The sequence below is a fragment of the Coregonus clupeaformis genome, chromosome 25 (assembly GCF_020615455.1).
Source record: "Coregonus clupeaformis isolate EN_2021a chromosome 25, ASM2061545v1, whole genome shotgun sequence".
Classification (NCBI taxonomy): domain Eukaryota; kingdom Metazoa; phylum Chordata; class Actinopteri; order Salmoniformes; family Salmonidae; genus Coregonus; species Coregonus clupeaformis.
The window spans coordinates 5170809-5185855 of NC_059216.1; the positions used below are offsets into that span (position 1 = coordinate 5170809).

The following is a 15047-nucleotide window of genomic DNA, read 5'->3' on the forward strand; positions in this document are numbered from 1 at the left end:
TACCCAGCAACTCTTGCAATATCTAGTGACACCAATTTACATAGAAAACTCAGGGTAAGTCCTTCATCTGTCATAAGAATAGATGTCTCTGTCACAGAGGAATCCTATGCAATATTAAGTCTTACATTCACTTTGTAATGAGATAAGAGACAAATCCCTGTGGCATGTTAAGTATGTTACTGTGTCTCCCACAAAAGGCTTGAAAAGGTTCACTTCAGTTACCCACTGTCTGAGCATGTTGCATGCTGTCACCTTTATGACAGTTTATGAGTCTGTTAAGCTAAGAAACTTGCTATGGTTCAATATAATGTGAGTGCTGAACAGTACTCCAATCTATGACTCAATACCCATTAGTATCACCAGACTACCTCCTTCTCCACGCACGCATGCACACACACACACGCACACGCGCACACACACACAAAGACGCACTCCCAACCCCCCAACCCCCTACACACACCCTCAGACAGACAACTCTATTTCTCACCCCCTTGTCTGAACTCAACCAATCACCATGGCAACTGAGCTGGCAACCTGATGCCGAAGTTCTTTGAGAAATACTGCATCGCCATGGCTACAGGAACTTCAACCATAAAGGGGAGACGACTGGCCAAATAAGTGTTTTTTTAACAGCCGCACTCAAACACTGAATAAAATATTGCTGAATCCTGTACTTAAAGCGAAGAAAAACAGAGATGTAAATAAAATCCCTGTCTCTTCAGACTTGGTAAACAAAGGAAGTCGATTTGTGAGCACTGAGCTGACTCCTGGCGTAGAGGGGGTTGTTTTAACAAAACATCTGCCTCACACGCCCCTCGCTCAGACAATGGTGAGGAGTGCGGGGGCCTTGGGTAGGGGAAGCTGGGGCTACGGGCCCTATGGATGACACAATGCCTCGTGTCAGCAGACGGCAGCTGCTGGACAGGGTGACGAAGCACCCAGTTTGTTTTGGGGGACAAAGGCGGCCGGCGAGCCTGAGCCAGTGTCAGCGCATCTAATCCTCACCAAGTCAACTTTCACTAATCTTCCATATCACACTGCACTGGATCGGCCCAGACACTGGCACAGGGTGAGGCACGGTCTTCACTCATCACCACTCAGAATCGTCCCGTCTGTAATCAGCACTCATCCAAATAGGTGACACATCATTTCAGGACCCTATGATAGGCCAACATGAACTGTCAACCTCCAAATCAACTCAGTTACAACACTTCCTGTTCTAAGCATGATATAATGAAGAATTATTAAAATCCCCTTTATGAGGTCGATGAGCAACAAATAGCAGAGTTAAGACCACTCATTGCTTAATAATGCAGTAGATCTACAGTGTAGGCATCATTGAAGACTTTAGGATTAGATTTCGACTGAAATTGTTAAATGCTATACACATGTATGCTATTTCAATGATGGCATGCTCTGGTCTTGGTGAGGGAAGGTTGTGTACCACCTGTACACAGGATTATATTGCATCATGGGATGACCGGAGATGATGGGAAGTGGAGCTGACAGGCTGTGAGGAGGCTAATTGAAGGCCAGGGGCTATCCCTTCATCTCCCCTCCCTCTTTATCTCTCTCTCTCTCTCTCTTATTACCCTGTCTCTCTCTTTCACCTCCCTCTCTCTCTTACCCTCTCACTCACTTACCTACTGATCTAAAGCCAATTTTAGCCCTCTAACTTTTACCCCCAACACACAAAGTCAATTGTAGCCTTAGTGCTCTAGTCTATACTACACACAAAGACAATTGTAGCCCCTCCTCTCATTGTGGTGAAATTAAAGCCTTAGTATGGGCAAACTCCTTTGATAAAACTAGAAGGTAACTGAGCATGTTTGTACTAGAAATTAAGAGTTTCTGCTCACAGAACTAATTTGATATGTTTCTCTTGAACCTCAGTAGAGTGAGTGGAGCACTCACAAGACGATATAATTGTAACCGTTAGCTGACTGTCATACACACTTATGTACATGTCGTGAGAGGGAACTCAGGGCAGAGAAATAGCAACAGGTTAAATGGTTTCCACATCGCGTTAAGCAGCTTGTTCAAGTGCAACAGGCAGACATTCCTCATGTTTATCTGCTTACAGGGGGTTACAGCGCTCATCTACACTACAAAACAACCATGGAGACTGAGGCCCAAATCCTGTCCTCATGCGATCTAAAACGAAATAATTTAATCCCACATTTTACACCATGTCTCTGGAATAGTGGCAGAATATGTAGGCTAAACTAGGGGTCCACACATTCCTTTGCATAGCACCACATGGACCAGTACTAAGTGGCAGAATGGACTAACTAGCTCATTAACAGGATAAGACATCCATGCAAGCTTGGCTTAAAGGGCAGTGTGTTAGTGGGCTGGGCAGACTGCCCTCCATTCTGCGTGTTACTCCATACTATATCTACCCGCAATCCTAAAGACCTCAAAATGTAGGCTCCCTGTCATTCATAGAGAGAACCCTCACCCTGTCCCTTGGTCCACATGGCCATAGATAAGACAAGACTGTCACTCAAATAGAAACCCCTCCCTTTGCCTGTTGTTTCTATGCAGGCAGACTCCTGTTAGTGAGAGAGAGACAAGGCAGCTGGACACCATGTTCGAGAGAGCCAAGAACAGCCACCATATGGCCCAGCTAAATCCCTCATTCTCATGGAGGATAAGTCATCCCCCTCCCTCCCCTTCGCAGTGACTCTGTATATCTGGCCACCATGGCCAGAGTAAAACCATTCCACTGAAGAGCAGGTTAGCTGGCTCTCTCTGACAAGTGGGGCACATTGGGGCTTCTGAGTTTCAAAGTACCCACCCACTAACAGCCTTGGAGGTGAGGGGCTAGTATGGGCTATAGTAGTGCCTGCCTAGGGACATGTCTAGACAAGTTTCTGTGAACAACAGCAATGACGCCAGAATGTTAGATTGAATAACCTACTTCCCTCTTGAGATCTAATGCCAGAGCACTCTATGCTACCCACAATAATGAATAGCAATTGAATGAATGCTATTAACTAACATGCGATGCAAAAAGCTTGGATGATTAGAATGACTCAAAAGTCTCTTAAAAATATTTTAGCAGATGTTTGTAGACAGGCTGCAGCAGAGAAGACTGCAGACATCAATATACCGATGATGTCCAGAGAAAACAAGACCACATCAGTGACCAGAGTTCGAAACACTTCACCTAATGATCTCCATCTCAGAAATAAATATTGTTAGTGGCAAAAGAAAACACATTAAGGAGGACACAGTTTTAAGCCCCTGCACACAACACACTGACGAGACTAGTGTTCATTATCAGACGCAAGGTGAATCATTACAAAAAAACGACAATTGTAATAGTCTCATAGTCCCATAATACATTAGTCCTCCCTGATGCATTAGATTAGAACATATCGTTTTCATCTCATTAGTCCTATGGTATTCTATATATCCGGCTTGATATGCCTCTAAATGGATCATGTGTTTACTGCTCTCCGACGCACGCATGTACCATCAATAATTGCATCATGCTGTATGATGATACATAAGAGGTAAGCCTGTGTAAAGGTATTTCAGCAGTTCTCTTCATTCCGCTCTGTGTTGGATTGGGATTAATGTTTCTGGATTAATAACTATATCCCGGTGATGGCTCTCTGAAGCTTTCCCTGTTATAATCTCAAAGCTTGGAACAGCAGCTGTTCTGTCCTGTCTTCACCTAACCCTAGTAGAACCAGTTCTGAAAGTGGTCGGACCACGGACTTACACTGATGCATTGTTGTAATACATCCTCTGTCTTGTTTTGAATAACAAAGAGAAATCAATCAATTTGTATGACTGATATACTATGTACTCGGTATGGCCTAATCAAGCTAATATTGTGGTCAGAGTTGTAATGGGCCAACTGTGCTCTTACCTGGCCTCTATGTGATCAAAGAGGTGCCCCCAGCGGTCGTTGATGTCCTTCAGCTTGTCGTTGACCTCGGTCTCCTTGGTCTTGTTGCTAGCGGTGATGAGCTGCTCTCCAAGCTGCTTCAGGTGGGTTTTATTCTCACTGAAGAGGTTGATCTCCTCCATACAGTCCTGGGAGTCACACAGAATGGGAACGAGTATCTGAATGAGTGTGCATGTGTTGTGTCGAATTAATGTTTGTATGAGAAAGAGGGTATGTGAGTGTGGGTTGAAAGGTTTTGTGAATGATGGTATTCTATAGGAAGACATTTCCCCCAATAGCATGTATTATTGTATCAATGTTTTTAAAAGTCCAATATTGTCCAGTCAACAAAGTGTGACATCACCATCCCCCCTCACCCCCCAACACACAAACAAACCATAACAAACAAAGGGGCCTGCCCCGCCACGCGGACGTGCTGCTGGGATTAAAACAGCTGTCATTCCATTCACTGGCAGGGTAATTCACAGCACATTGAAAACTCTGGATCCCTCCCTCTTTCTCTCGGTCTCCTCATTCAGAACACAGAACATTCCCCACCACTCTCTCTTCTGTTTGCTAGCATGGGCTACTTGTAGAGAGCTACTTTATCTGTTTACTTCCCTACTTTCATACATTGGACTTTGATCAGCTGTTGATGAGGAGCCAATCAGTGGAGTGAAAGAAACCACTCTGGATATCGTTTAAAAGTCTAACCGTTGAACTCTGGCTGTTGGTTTAATCTAATCTACAAGACAATAGATACATTAATCACTGTTTACGTCCACAGTGCCAGGCCGGTTTATTGTTCTAATAATCCAATTAAACTTGAAACTTTTCATAATTCTGACCTAAACTTGATTTAGATAACTCTGACCAAGCTATACACCAAAGGGATTGAAACTGCTCAAACTGTTTTGATTATATTTGAATCACAGAGATTCAGGACCCCCCTCGTGGGCCAAGCAGCATGGTACAGCCACCTTACCTTCTTCAGCTTCTCCACCATCTCCTCGATGCTGATGTCGGCATTGTGTGCCACTTTGTTTTCCATCTGCGTCAGCCATTCACAAAGCTCCTTGTTTTTCTCATTAAAGATGATCCAGGCGTTGAGACGGTCTGCTATCTCCTGTTTGCGTAGGGAGACCTTAAAGGAAACACAGAATATGGACAATATATGCTTAATGGTCAATAATAGATGGACAATATACTGTATATAACTGTCAGCATATCTACTATATGAGTGAGTTAGGTGGGCATGGATTCTGCAAGGGTTTCTCCAGACTAAATAACAGTGACAGTAAGATTGCCAAGGGAATGTCAGGGAAACCAGTTAAATTGCTTCACCAAAGTTCCCTTCAGGTTAGTAATGATGTAATGACAAATAATGATGACACAAAGATCTGGAGCATTCACACAGACAGGTATGATTTCTCTTCAACCAGGACTTGAGTAGAACTGTACTTCAATGCACGGCTAAATTAAGTCTGATCGTACTACTCTGTGTGACACGAGTGAGAAGGATTTGTTGTGGCAGGTTCACACTATTAATGGCTGCCGTGATTATGAGTACTTCATGGCGATGCCACCTCACTTCCCCACCCAAATAACAGGCAGGTGTAGTCCTATCCTCACAGATAAACCAATATCATCTACACTACATGACCAAAAGTATGTAGACACCTGCTTGTCGAACTTCTCATTCCAAAATCATGGCCATTAATATGGAGTTGGTCCCCCCTTGCTGCTATAACAGCCTCCACTCTTCTGGGAAGGCTTTCAACTAGATGTTGAAACATTGCTGCGGGGACTTGCTTCCATTCAGCCACAAGAGCATTAGTGAGGTCAGGCACTGATGTTTGGCGATTAGGCCTGGCTCGCAGTCGGCGTTCCAATTCCTCCCAAAGGTGTTCTATGGGGTTGAGGTCAGGGCTCTGTACAGGCCTGTCAAGTTCTTCCATACCGATCTCGAGAAAACATTTCTGTATGGACCTCGCTTTGTGCTTGGCCATGGAAACCCATTTCATGAAGCTCCAGACAAACAGTTATTGTGCTGATGTTGCTTCCAGAGGCAGTTTGGAACTCGGTAGTGAGTGTTGCAACCGAGGACAGACATTGTTTACGCGCTACACGCTTTAGCACTCAGCATTCCTGTTCTGTGAGCTTGTGTGGCCTACCACTTTGCGGCTGAGCAGTTGTTGCTCCTAGAAGTTTCCACTTCACAATAACAGCACTTACAGTTGACCAAGGTAGCTCTAGCAGGGCAGAAATTTGACGAACTGACTTGCTGGAAAGGTGGCATCCTATGATGGTGCCACATTGAAAGTCACTGAGCTCTTCAGTAAGGCCATTCTACTGCCAATGTTGGTCTATGGAGATTGCATGGCTGTGTGCTCGATTTTATACACCTGTCAGCAACGGGTGTGGCTGAAATAGCCGAATGCACTAATTTGAAGGGGTGTCCACATACTTTTGTATATATAGTGTATCGTACTCAGGCAGAGTTGCCACAGCAGTACAGAAAGAGATAACCAAAAGTTAGGACAAGAAAGTCAAAGGTAAGATGGATTCCATCTGCTATGAACATCATGTGCTTATTCACCATTTATCAAAAACAAATGCAAAATAAATCAGTCTTCTCTTGATCTACATTCACTTCCACTAGTAAAAACACCTTGCCAAAGACTTCGTGTTCATTTTCTGCCACTCGCCTGAGTGAGTGTGAGTCTAACAGAGCCAGTCTGATGGGTGGTGGATGGTGTCCATGGTGGATGGTGTGGAGGAACATTAGGAGAGGTGTAAGCAACACCCTTCAGCTGACTGCTGCACCGTGTTCCCATGGGACAGATTTTGGGATGAGCACCAGGCACTCCCCTTCAAATCAAATCACCAATTCCATCAGTAAAGTTGTCAAAACTGTACTCATTTTGTCATATAAGCCTGAAAACATTGAATCTGGGTTTTTTTCTCCACTCACCCGGTCGAAGTGAAAGCCTTATAATAGCCATAGCAACGGCCCTAGCCTGACGACAGGCTGATTTCCAATACAAAGGGCCTGCTTCCTGAAGCCTAAACTAATTTCTCCATCACCATCTGGCCCCCCATTCCCACACAGCCATCTCCCCCAAACCTGTTGGTCTATACCCCAGAAACTAACCCCAAACCTCAGGCTCTAGCACAGATCCACCAAACTTGGTTTTCATTATATGGTTGGTTGAACATACCATAAACAAAAAATTATACAATAATATTTCAGAAAATGTTACATTTTAAAGTTCTTGAAGTGTACCACTACCAACTGGGTTATATTTATATAAAACCAAATCAAATCAAAAGAGTCATCAGATCAGAGTCACATGACAGCTTGTTGCCCTTTCAAAACAACTACTGATTGGATTAAGAAATTGAGTTTCTGCATTTAGTCATCTGGACATGAAATTCATGCCAACCAACTTTTTCTATATATGTCACTGCAGCAGCTGCTGTCCCAACACAAACATACACACACAGGGACTGTTTGGCTACTGCCTACACACTAAACACACTCAGCCTAGTGAGCATTGAGCCTGCAGGCTGTCCAGCCCAGAGCCCAGCCGTCTCCCCATCCCCAGCCAGCCATGTCCCCTACCTTGAGGCAGAGTTCCTCCCATTGACAGTGAAGGTGCTCCACCTGCTCCTGGAGTAGCAGCACGTCATCAGCGATGATGTACTGGGACAGGTCCGTCTTCATGGTGGCCAGCTCAGTCAGGCTCTCAGCCCAGTCCTCCAGTGAGTTCTCAGCCTCCTGCATACCATAACACAGCACCAACAAACTGTCCTGTTAGGCCCCCTCAACTCCAATCCACTCGCCCTCTCTCTCTCTGTCCTGCCCCTTCTCTCTGCTCTGCCTCTCTTTCTCTCTCTCTTTTTCTCCCCGCCCCAAGAGAGGATTAAGGGCCACAGCAGACCAGGACAGAGGGAGGGAGAGAGGAAGGGGGAGGGGATAAACCCATGATGGGCCAGAAGGGATGAGTTGAAAAGCCAAACATGTTACTAACTTGGCTCTGCTCTTGTGTTCTGACAGGCACTTGATCTGTTTTAGATCTGCTTTAGTGGGCTAACTAATGACCTCCCAGTCTAAGGTTTGAAGTCTCATCAGCTTCTACTGCACAGCGCACACAATAAACTTTGATAAAACAAAACAAATTACCACATGAACACCATCATGAAACATGCTATTCAATGGGAAAGGACTCTCTTTGTTCCTAACTTTTGGTCTATCCATTCTGCCCTATATATTCACACACTGGGTGAAAGGGTAGAGACATTTGGGAACAACTGTGTTGGCCACTTACCTTAGTGAGTTTCTCTGTAACTTGGAGCTCATCGTCATGTTCTGGGATCGACTGCTTCAGTCCGGTCTGCATTGTGTCCAGCTGCTGCATGCTATCGGATAGTCTGGCCTCGCAGCGCTCCCAGTTCTGAGAGTAGAAAGGTAGTCATGTAAATAGATGTAGATATACGCTAGTTGAAGGAGTAGTTGAGAAGGTTAGTAGAAGTTTAGAGGAGTATTTCTGTTTTTAGCATTGAAAATGATTTTTAGTGCCTCCATTGTCAGGGTGGATGAAAAGGGAATTTATGTAATTTATTGATGTCAGTACAATCACCTCCTTCGCCTATTACTTCCCTCATTATTGCTCATCTATTGTCTGAGGAATGGATTAACATATTATGTCAAAGCAAAGAAAGACTTGGCCAAACAGCAGACAAAAGGGGAGAGGGTTAATGTTTCCAAGAACAGACACCTGAGACCTCCCACAGAAGGAGAGGCCAAGTGTCAATTCAGGTCAGTGAAATATCAACATATTTCATGCCTCAGCCCTTTGTAGAGTATCTCTAGATAATGCCAGATGAACAGCAGGGCCAAAACAAGCAGGTTTACCCAGTTGGAGAGAAGAGGCTCTGGTCTCCATGTCCACCTTAGTGCTCCTGACAGCTCAGGGACTGGAGGGGTTAAAGTGCTCTAATACCCAGACGGGCTTACACTAAGCTGCCTCCCGGCCTGCCTGCCTCCTCCCTGCCTGCATGCCTGCCTCGTCCCTGCCTGTCTCGTCCCTGCCTGCCTCGTCCCTGCCTGCCTCGTCCCTGCCTGCCTCGTCCCTGCCTGCCTGCCTGCCTGCCTCGTCCCTCCCTGCCTGCATGCCTGTCTCGTCCCTGCCTGTCTCGTCCCTGCCTGCTTCGTCCCTGCCTGCCTGCCTCGTCCCTCCCTGCCTGCATGCCTGTCTCGTCCCTGCCTGTCTCGTCCCTGCCTGCCTCCTCCCTGCCTGTCTGCCTCCTCCCTCCCTGCCTGCCTGCCTCCTCCCTCCCTCCCTGCCTGCCTCCTCCCTCCCTCCCTGCCTGGCTGTCTTTTCTCCCTGCCTCAGCATGTCTAGAGCCACAGCCAGAGCTCGGAGAGCAATTTGCTGTTCCCTCCATAATGTCCATAGCCTCTAATTCAGGTTTGGGAAACTTTGATGGGGGTGGGGGCCACATAAAAATGGTGGGTCTGCGTACCCACATCCATTCCCACACATACAGTCAGAGCCGGTCCTAGCGTTTTGGGGGCCCTAAGCAACATTTTAGCGGACCCCCTCTTGACAGCGGAGAAAAAAAAAGTAGAGTTTTAGAGTTAATTTCCTGCAATTCAACACATTTTGCCATGAGTTGTAGAGAAGACTTTGCAATTTTATAACGAATTTCATACAAATTCTTCCAAATGGCGGAGAGAAATATTAGCTGTTTTACACATTTTGCCATAGGGTGGAGAGAAATGTTTGCAGTTTTTAATATGATATCCGAGTGAGAGTGACTAACAAAATCAATGGAGGCCCCCCGGTCGGTAATTCAATCATGATTACTACAAGTTTAGATAGCTGGCCGCTAGACTAACTTACAAAAACAAATAATTTTAGCTGACATGGGATAATTGAGTGACTGTCAGTGACTAACATAACAAGAGAAAAACTGCTGATGCACAACCAATTTTCGAAATTGCACCCCGACTGAGTTCCTGGATGGGGAAATTGATCCGCGGGGTCCAGGCAGTTGCCCATCCCTGCTCTAATTCATGCAGATGTATACCTTTGATCACATTATGGCCTGGCATGGCATTTGCTATGCTGACATACAGAGTCTAACACAACTGGACCAGTGTAGATCAAGCCAGTCTATTAGATTATGGGTCAACAGTGGCTGCGGAGGCATTGGGCACAAGATGATTTCAGCAGCATTTCTGCACAAGCGCGTATTAGACGCACAAACCCAAATGGGCTGACTGCTTCTGAATCACCTCCTCATATATGGGGATCTGTGTCTATGATTACTCACTCTGAAAAGAGCCAAATCACTTTTACAGGCCTACTCGATGGCAAAATATTTCCTCCATGAACCACAAGCTGTCATAAAGAGCCTTAAATTTACTGAGTGCTGTGGGTCAAAGAGCTTTCTCATGATTCAATGATTAATAAAGTCTGAAAGCTGACTAAGGCATTCCCTCTGACAAAAGGTTGACCAGTAATCAACTCAGTCAATCGGTCAGTAAAGTACCCCACAGTGCCAGAAACCCAAATCAGTGCTAGATTAATCCAGCCTACTGGATGAATGGATAGATGGTTGTTATAGTGAAGATCAGGGAATGTACTGTAGGTCACTGGGCTGATCTGTGTGTTTCAGGCCCAAAACTGCAACATTTTACTTTACTGCTTGGAGCCCAATGAGGGAGGAAATGGACTGCGGGACTGCCTGTAAAAGCTGGGGTAGAATGTGCATTTAAAGGTAGAATGTAACCACAGTAGGGTGGTAGGGGCTCAAATATAATAAGGTCTAAAATGTTTCAGTAGAAGTACTATGGCGTAAAGTAGACCTCTGACTGTAGAGAATGCCAGTTTCACATCAGACATTTCAAGGCTAAGCTAAGATCTCTCATTCTATTGTAAACCTGTGCCTCTGACAGAACATGTTACTCCATTTTATTGATTCAAAGATATCCTCTTAACTCGGACCTATCATTTGAATCAATGATTTTACAATCAAATAAACTCTAAAAATGTAATTTCACTAAACTGCGATCCACAGATAATGATCTTCCTATAGGTCAGCTGATTGAGTAGTCTCTTCCCCCAGCTGCTGTCTCCCACTGATTGAGGGGCAAGTAGGGCACCTGAATGATAGCGTTTGTTATGTCCTTTCTCTTTTCCAGCAGTCCTTGCATGTTCTCCCAGTCCTCCTGCAGGGTAGCCAGCTCGGTCTGCAGCTGTGTCTGAGTCTGTTCGTCCCCCATGGAGAAGAGCTGACGGCCCAGCTCCAGAGTGTGGATGTAGCTGCACTGGTACCTCAGGAACAGCAGCTCCGTGTGCTACAGTACACAGGATACAGAAGGGATGCACTGTCATTTATGAACCCTTCCCCTATCCCTTTGGCTGTATTGTCTCTCTAACCTCTTACCTTTATGTCGTAGAGGGAGCTTCGGAGCTGCTGCGGGCTGCAGTGGGCTGGCCCTGTGGGGGGCAGAAGGACCTGGGCATCTGCTATGAACCTCTGGAGCTTCCTGAGGCTGCGGCTGTAGAGGTGCCAGTGTTTGACTAGCCCCTCCACCAGGGAGTGTCTCTGAGCTGCCCTCTGAACAGCCCCCTGCCAGTGCTCCCTCAGCTGGGCCAGCTTCAGGATGAAGTCACTCCTGTGGGACAGAGAAGGGTAACAGCATACAAATGAATACAACTATAAGAGTAACTCAGAAAGCTAAAATCAATGATGATGATTGATAATGATCAAAAGGTGTAACTAATCACCAGCTGATGATCAAAGGACCACGACGCCCGTTAATAGAGGTGGATAAACATTAATGGTGCAATAGTTTCTACAAAGACTCTAACATTGATCATGTGAGCAGAGAGTCTCTGTCCTGTCCTCACCTATCATCCACGTCTCCCCTCTGCAGCAGACGTAGAGCATCGTTGATGACAGAGTGCAGGATCTGATGACCAATAGACATCTCTATCTGGAACCTCTGAGACACCAGAATCACAATATTACTGTCATATTCACTGTCCTAGTTAGTGTTACTGAATAGATACCGATAGTGGTTTAATTGTGTGTGTGTGTGTATGTGTGCGCGCATGCGTCCGTGTGTGCGTGCGTATGTGCGTATGTGGAGAATGGCGCCGGAGGGGAAGGCTGCAGTTTTATGGACTCTTAACCAACCGTGCTATTTTGTTTGTTTTTTCACATTGTTTGTAACTTATTTTGTGCATAATGTTGCTGCTACCGTCTCTTATGACCAAAATAAATTTACTCACCTTGAACTGGACAAATAGTTTTTCTTTAATGAGTCGGACGAGAGGGATTTGCTCCAGACACCCGACAGGGCCCTCATCCCCGTCATTCACAGTAGAAAGAAAAGGAGATATCGCGGAAGGAGATCGGGGTGCCTGGTAAGGAGCCGGCGATGAGTGGCTAATCTGCCTTTGCCATCGATACTATTGGCCAACGTACAATCGCTTGATAATAAAGTGGACGAACTACAAGCACGTATATCCTACCAACGGGACATTAAAAACTGTAATATCTTATGTTTCACAGAGTCATGGCTGAATGACGACATGAATAACATACAGCTGGAGGGGTTATACACTTTATCGGCAGGACAGAACAGCTTCCTCTGGTAAGACAAGGGGTGGCAGTCTATGTATATTTGTAAACAACAGCTGGTGCACAATATCTAAGGAAGTCTTGAGGTTTTGCTCGCCTGAGGTAGTATCTCATGATAAGCTGTAGACCACACTATCTACCACGAGAGTTTTCATCTATATTCTTCGTAGCTGTCTATTTACCACCACAAACCGATGCTGGCACTAAGACCGCACTCAATGAACTGTATATGGCCATAAGCAAATAGGAAAACGCTCATCCAGAGGCGGCGCTCCTAGTGGCCGGGGACTTTAATGCAGGGAAACTTACATCCGTTTTACCTCTTTTCTACCAGCATGTTAAATGTGCAACCAGAGGGGAAAAAAACTCTAGACCACCTATACTCCACACACAGTGTACAAAGCTCTCCCTCGCCCTCCATTTGGCAAATCTGACCATAATTCTATCCTCCTGATTCCTGCTTACAAGCAAAAACTAAAGCAGGAAGCACCAGTGACTCGGTCAATAAAAAAGTGGTCAGATGAAGCAGATGCTAAGCTACATGACTGTTTTGCTAGCACAGACTGGAATATGTTCCGGGATTCTTCCGATGGCATTGAGGAGTACACCACATCAGTCACTGGCTTCATCAATAAGTGCATCGATGACATCATCCCAACAGTGACTGTACGTACATACCCCAACCAAAAGCCATGGATTACAGGCAACATCCGCACTGAGCTAAAGGGTAGAGCTGCCACTTTCAAGGAGCGGGACTCTAACCTGGAAGCTTATAAGAAATCCCACTATGCCCTCCGACGAACCATCAAACAGGCAAAGCGTCAATACAGGACTAAGATCGAATAGTACTACACTGGCGCCGACGCTCGTCAGATGTGGCAGGGCTTGCAAACTATTACAGACTACAAAGGGAAGCACAGCCGCGAGCTGCCCAGTGACACGAGCCTACCAGACAAGCTAAATTACTTCTATGCTCGCTTCGAGGCAAGTAACACTGAAACATGCATGAGAGCATCAGCTGTTCCGGACGACTGTGTGATCACGCTCTCCGTAGCCGATGTGAGTAAGACCTTTAAACAGGTCAACATTCACAAGACGGATTACCAGGATGCGCTGACCAACTGGCAAGTGTCTTCACTGACATTTTCAATCTCTCCCTGTCTGAGTCTGTAATACCAACATGTTTCAAGCATGTTTCAAGCAGACCACCATAGTCCCATAGTACACTAAGGTAACCTGCCTAAATGACTACCGACCTGTAGCACTCACGTCTGTAGCCATGAAGTGCTTTGAAAGGCTGGTCATAGCTCACATCAACACCATTATCCCAGAAACCCTAGACCCACTCCAATTTGCATACCGCCCCAACAGATCAACAGATGTAATCTCTATTGTGCTCCACACTGCCCTTTCACAACTGGACTAAAGGAACACCTATCTGAGAATGCTATTCATTGACTACAACTCAGCGTTCAACACCATAGTGCCCTCAAAGCTCATCACTAAGCTAAAGACTCTGGGACTAAACACCTCCCTCTGCAACTGGATCCTGTACTTCCTGACGGGCCGCCCCCAGGTGGTAAGGGTAGGTAACAACACATCCGACACGCTGATCCTTAACACGGGGACCCCTCAGGGGTGCGTGCTCAGTCCTCTCCTGTACTCCCTGTTCACTCATGACCGCATGGCCAGGCACGACTCCAACACCATCATTAAGTTTGCCGATGACACAACAGTGGTAGGCCTGATCACTGACAACGACGAGACAGCCTATAGGGAGGAGGTCAGAGACCTGGCCATGTGGTGACAGGACAACAACCTCTCCCTCAACATGATCAAGACAATGGAGATGATTGTGGACTACAGGAAAAAGAAGAGGACCCAGCACGCCCCCATTCTCATCGACGGGGCTGTAGTGGAGCAGGTTGAGAGCTTCAAGTTCCTTGGTGTCCACATCACCAACAAACTAACATGGTCCAAGCACACCAAGACAGTCGTGAAGAGGCCACGACAAAACCTATTCCCCCTAAGGAGACTGACAAGATTTGGCATGGGTCCTCAGATCCTCAAAAGGTTCTACAGCTGCCCCATTGAGAGCATCCTTACTGGTTGTATCACTGCCTGGTATGGCAACTGCTCGGCCTCCGACCACAAGGCACTACAGAGGGTAGTGCGTACGGCCCAGTACATCACTGGGGCCAAGCTTCCTACCATCCAGGACCTCTATACCAGGCAGTGTCAGAGGAAGGCCCTAAAAATTGTCAAAGACTCCAGCCACCCTAGTCATAGACTATTCTCTCTGCTACCACACGGCAAGCGGTACAGGAGCGCCAAGTCTAGATCCAAGAGGATTATAAACAGCTTCTACCCCCAAGCCATAAGACTGCTGAACATCTAATCAAATGGCTTCCTTGCTGAGCGGCCGTTCAGGTTATGTCTATATAGGACTCGTTTTACTGTGGATATAGATACTTTTGTACCTGTT

General features: G+C 46.0%; 1 protein-coding gene across 1 annotated transcript in view; it reads right to left on the reverse strand.

Moving 5' to 3' along the window:
• syne2b (spectrin repeat containing, nuclear envelope 2b) overlaps nt 1-15047 on the reverse strand; it is a 152433-nt gene that overhangs the window by 14843 nt on the left and 122543 nt on the right. Inside the window, 7 exon segments of the mRNA XM_045207412.1 lie at nt 3884-4050; nt 4887-5045; nt 7527-7682; nt 8233-8358; nt 11076-11270; nt 11360-11591; nt 11827-11921. Coding sequence (XP_045063347.1) covers nt 3884-4050; nt 4887-5045; nt 7527-7682; nt 8233-8358; nt 11076-11270; nt 11360-11591; nt 11827-11921 — 1130 coding nt within the window.